Source organism: Lactuca sativa, chromosome 4 (assembly GCF_002870075.4).
Source record: "Lactuca sativa cultivar Salinas chromosome 4, Lsat_Salinas_v11, whole genome shotgun sequence".
NCBI lineage: Eukaryota > Viridiplantae > Streptophyta > Magnoliopsida > Asterales > Asteraceae > Lactuca > Lactuca sativa.
In genome coordinates this window covers 106,330,623-106,335,805 of record NC_056626.2, presented here as the reverse complement: position 1 = coordinate 106,335,805, position 5,183 = coordinate 106,330,623, and the positions used below count along the sequence as shown (strand labels likewise).

The 5,183-nt window shown below is 33.1% G+C and overlaps 1 protein-coding gene across 1 annotated transcript; it reads right to left on the bottom strand.

The window, feature by feature from the left end:
- Nucleotides 1–1,497: 1,497 nt before the first annotated feature.
- On the bottom strand, nt 1,498–4,542 carry LOC111886178 (glucose-1-phosphate adenylyltransferase small subunit, chloroplastic/amyloplastic). The gene is made up of 9 exons (XM_023882406.2): nt 4,074–4,542; nt 3,451–3,747; nt 3,068–3,337; nt 2,814–2,993; nt 2,617–2,720; nt 2,429–2,540; nt 2,254–2,352; nt 1,920–2,039; nt 1,498–1,710 (listed from the first exon to the last, which is right to left on the bottom strand). Exons 1-9 carry the CDS (start codon nt 4,368–4,370, stop codon nt 1,594–1,596), a joined length of 1,596 nt encoding a protein of 531 aa, XP_023738174.1. The 5' UTR covers nt 4,371–4,542; the 3' UTR covers nt 1,498–1,593.
- Nucleotides 4,543–5,183: the final 641 nt, after the last annotated feature.

Below are 5,183 nucleotides of genomic sequence, written 5' to 3'. Positions count from 1 at the left end.
CTTTGATTAAAATACTACATGTATACTTTTCTTGGATACTAAATGTATACCTTTCTTTGATGTCTTTTAGATATTTATAAATGTCTCCAAGACATTGAGTTTTCCCATAATCATGACCATGGGCATCCATATACATCAGGTGGTAACCGGTAACTGAGACTACTATCGTCCGAGCATTTTTTAAGACTTAGATATTCAACCTATGAAGTTTTAAAGTTGTGAATGACATTCTAGAATGCATTCACATGTGTTGAGCATTGTAAACCCTTCACATGGTTCATGTATGATGGTTCACATGTAACCTAGTATTTTTGAAGTTTTGATTATGAAGACTCTCTATACGGAATGTGTTATATGTTATTCCATATGTATGCTTTGTTTAACCTTGGGGTCCTTTAAGAGTGAGGCACAAAAACTTTGTGAGTTTCAGAAAAAATAAGGTTTAGTCACTTGTTTTGTATCATACATTGCATGCACATATATCATTTATTATTTATGATATTTCTTGAAATTTTGAAGTTGTTAATAGTATACATATTGTTGGGATACAAACCTTATCCCACATCGATTCAAAGAGAAACTATATGCTAGCATATAAGGCAATGGGTAATCCTTTCTATCACCAATTGGTTTTAGAAAATAGAACCCCAATGTTTTTCTATGTTGAGTATGGTTGGGCTAGTAGCAATCGTAACAAGTGGTGTGGTCGGTGGGTGGCACAGTCCCTAGCAATTTCTGGTCCAACGAAGTTGATCTATGGAACTTGGGTTTCAAAGGAGGATTGTTGGGATACAAACCCAATCCTACATCGGGATACAAACTATATGCTAGCATATAAGGCAATGGGTTCAGACTTGTGTTTGATTTGTCTTTTGTATTGGTTGTGATGTCATCATATACTCCTTTTAACAATATACTTATGTTTGATAAATTTTTTTTAAAAAGCTTTGAAGCTTGGGAGTTTTATGCAAAGATTATATTTCAAACTAGCCCATACGGGAAGGTGCTTCAGTTACACATAATATGATAAAAATGTTTAGTTAAGAATTACATGTTCAAAACACAATATGCCAAATAGATGCAATTCTCATCTTTTTACCATATCATTTTATTTTATTACAACATTGTACTTTTGAAATATTTAAAGATATTGTACATTTAAAATTCTACTAATTATAACAATGTAAGTCTTTTAAAAATTAAATGACTACCTATTGATATAACTAAGTAGATTTTTTAAATCATAATACCCTAATAATAAGTAGTTTGAAAATACAATATTATTAAAAGAAAAAATGAAAGTAGAATATTATGAGAAAAAATATTTTTAGAAAGTAGAATGTTGTTTATGCATTTAGCGCTTTTGTATTTATTTGTGTGATAGAGATGAACATGTCAAAACCCTATTTAAAGTTGTATTGAATGACAATTTCTACAAGTCTACCACCGAGGAACCAATTTTGCTACTCCTTAGGATGAGTACCACTAGTAAAATGCTTTGATCAACTAATATGAAAGACTTTTATTTTAAAAAAGATCGATTGCTATATAAATTGAAAGTCAAAATACAAGATGACACGATAAAATGGTGTTTCATATTACGGTGCCACTTGGAATGACTGCATCTTTCATGACCGTTACAATTCCGCTCTTAATGAAGTAACCATTCGTTTCCCTCGCTGCTTCTTCAACATTGTTTTTGTTTATAATCTGCAAATACAACCATGCATGATTGATTATATATATATATATATATATATATATATATATATATATATATATATATATATATATATATATATATATATATATATATATATATATATATATATATATATATATATATATATATATATATATATATATATATATACACACACACACGAAGCAAACAATGGGTTAATAAAGTGATTATTTACCTGGACATTATCCCCAATACGAGCATTTTTGTCTATTATTGCTTTCTTGATGTGTGTATTCTTTCCAATGCCTATAGGAACCCCACCCTTTGCTTCCAACACTCTTTTGTCTGCGTCAGTCTGCTCCCAATAAATATAACTCATCATCATTCATAAAAAGTTCTAAAAAGGAAAAAGCCAGGTGATATGACAAAACAAAACAAATTGTACTGTATTTGACATGCATTTGACTGAGAGAGGGACAAATGTCAATTTGACAATAAGGCAAGTTCTCCTCCCATCTATGAAAAAGACATGAATGCCCTCCTTGTAAAAAAATAGGTGTACGTAATACCTCATAGTAGTCGGCTCCCATGAGCAAAGTATCTTCAATAATGACACCCTCAGAGATGCATGACCGAAGACCAACCACCGAATGATGAATCTTACATTTCTATAAGAAGAAAGGAATTATGATTCACAAAAGGGTCTACAAATATTTCACAAAAGATTCATTTGAACATAAGTACCTTGATCACACAACCTTCACCAATGACACTATTTGTAACATCAGCATCCAACATTTTTGAAGGTGGTAGATACCGTGGTTGTGTATATATTGGAGCAGTCCGATCATAAAAACTACATATAAATAAACAACATATTAAAAATTGAACACAAATTATATTATTAAAAAAAAAAAAAAAAACAAAGGTACCTGAAGTCTGGAACTGGCTTCTTGGTGATTCCAAGATTTGCATGATAGAAAGCTTCAATGGTACCAATGTCTTCCCAATAGCCATCATACAAGTATGCTTGTACCTAATAGGATACAATTCATATCAGTTTTTTTTATAAAAAAATTACAAAAACAGTGATTACTTAAAAAAATAAAAAAGTAGAAACAAAACGTACCCTCAATCCAATGGAAGTTGCACCTGGAATTACTTCACTTCCAAAGTCATTTGCTCCTGGAAACTTTTCTCTAAGCAAATCCAGCATAACATTTTTACTGAAAACATATATGCCCATACTTGCAATAAAAGGCATTTCTTTTGCTCTTTTATCATCAAGCCCTAAAATGGTAGTATCAACCTATCAATTCACATTAATAACATTAGAAGGAAGAAGATATTGGGTAAAGTTTGACTTTTTTGTCATATTCATACCTTCATTGCTTGTAATTTGTCTCCCTTTGGCTTTTCTGAAAACTCAATTATCCTTCCTTCTTCATCGATCTTCATTAAACCAAATGCAGTGGCACGCTTTTCATCCATTGGTAGAGCAGCCACAGTTATATCAGCATCAGTTTCCCTGTGTGCTTGAATGAACTTTTCATAATCCATTCTGTACAAATGATCACCAGCAAGAACCAGATATTCCAACACATTTTGTTCTTCAAGCAGCCATAGATACTGCCTTACAGCATCAGCTGTACCCTACGCACTCACAAATTAACTGAAATTAGGGATTGCTGAATGCACGAAAGTGTTTTATCTGCAGAGCACTTAATGAAAAAAAGAAAAGAAACAGCCATTTAGGTTCAACTCACCTGGAACCAATCCGGATTCTCAGGGCTTTGTTGTGCTGCAAGAACTTCAACAAAACCTTCATTCTTATAGCCACCCATGTTGGTTGCATATGCCCTTGAGAGATGTCGATTGAGAGATGCAGAATTGAATTGGGTGAGAACATATATCTTTGATATGTTGCTGTTTAAGCAATTGCTGACAGGTATATCGATGAGCCTGTAATTAGCTCCTAAAGGAACAGCAGGTTTGGCTCTTTTCTTTGTAAGAGGATATAGTCGAGTCCCTGCTCCACCACCAAGGATGATTCCAAGCACACTCTACAACCATGGTAATCAAGATCATGTTTAGTAAACTGAATTAAGCAATTAGGTTTATGTAATGTACATTAATTATTGGTATCAAAATGGAACTAGTATAGAAAATAAATAGAAGAAGCAGCTTTCCCTATCAATCATTAGATCATGAAATACATGAAGAGCACTCACGCATCCTTCAATCCTAAAAAAAGAATTTGCTGTGGCATTTTATCAAACACCTACTTGGTAAATGAATCAACTTAAACTTTAAAAGGAATGAAGTGTAAATTGGAATAACAAAAGTTTCGAATTATGTGTGTTGGGAGAGAGAGGTGGAGTGTGCATACGTTGCTGGCATCAGGGTCGAGACAGGTCTGAGAATAACTAGAGTCAGAAACAGCTTTGGGGCAAAAAACATGCGGGCTTGAGCTACTGCTGCTTCTTCTTCTTCCTCCATCAGTAATGTTGGAATGAGACATTTTCCGGTGAGCGAATGGAACAGAGGAATTGGTTTTCTTTATAAGAATGTCCCGCTCGTGGCAGCCGCCGAAGATCTGAGAAGCACTAAAAGAAGCAAGTCGGGTGGCAGCGGTTTTGTTAGTCGTTACTCCTCCTCCTCCTCCTACACCCGATTGGATCATCATCACGATCGTCCTTGTTGACTACGATTGTAAGAAATTGTTGGGATTAAGAGGGAGTTAACAGGGCATGTGATCAGTAATGGGGTGGGTATACAAATTTGGGGAGGAGATTGGAAAAAGAAATCTATTGATTGGTGTGTGGATGTGGAGTGTGTGTACATAACTATAACATCCTCATGCACACAACGAGACAAGCCAATGTTACATACAAGATTACAACTTCAAGCATGAGATATGCCTAATTGCATTTTGGTCCCTAAGGTTGTCACTGAAAAGCAAGCTTCTTTAGTTCTCTAACCCAACTAGGGGTGTCATAAAAAACTAAAACCGAATAACCAAACCAAACCAAATGAAGTTTGGTTCATTTGGTTCGGGTTATTTGGTTTTTGGTTAATTTGGTTTGGTTAACCGAATAAGGATACTTTATTCGGTTTGGTTTTTGGTTCAATTTTCATTGTTTTGGTTAAACCGAAAAAACCGAATATATATAAATTTATTGATTAGTTACTAAGATTTCCATGACTTTTTTAGTTATTAACCAATATAAAGTTATAACTGTTTTATATTTTGTATTAAAAAGCAAAAACAAATTAATCAAATAACCTTTAGTTGTTTCTTTCATTTTCATATACGATTAAAGTTATATTAACCTATCTCTACAACTTGAATATAACATTTTATATATTAATGTAGTTTCTTTATTTGGTAATAGTTAAATAAGTTTTTTTTCTTTTAGTTTAATATTTATTTTTACGTGTTGAATTTTATTCGGTTTAACCGTTAAACTGAACCGAATAAACCAAAATCGATTAAACC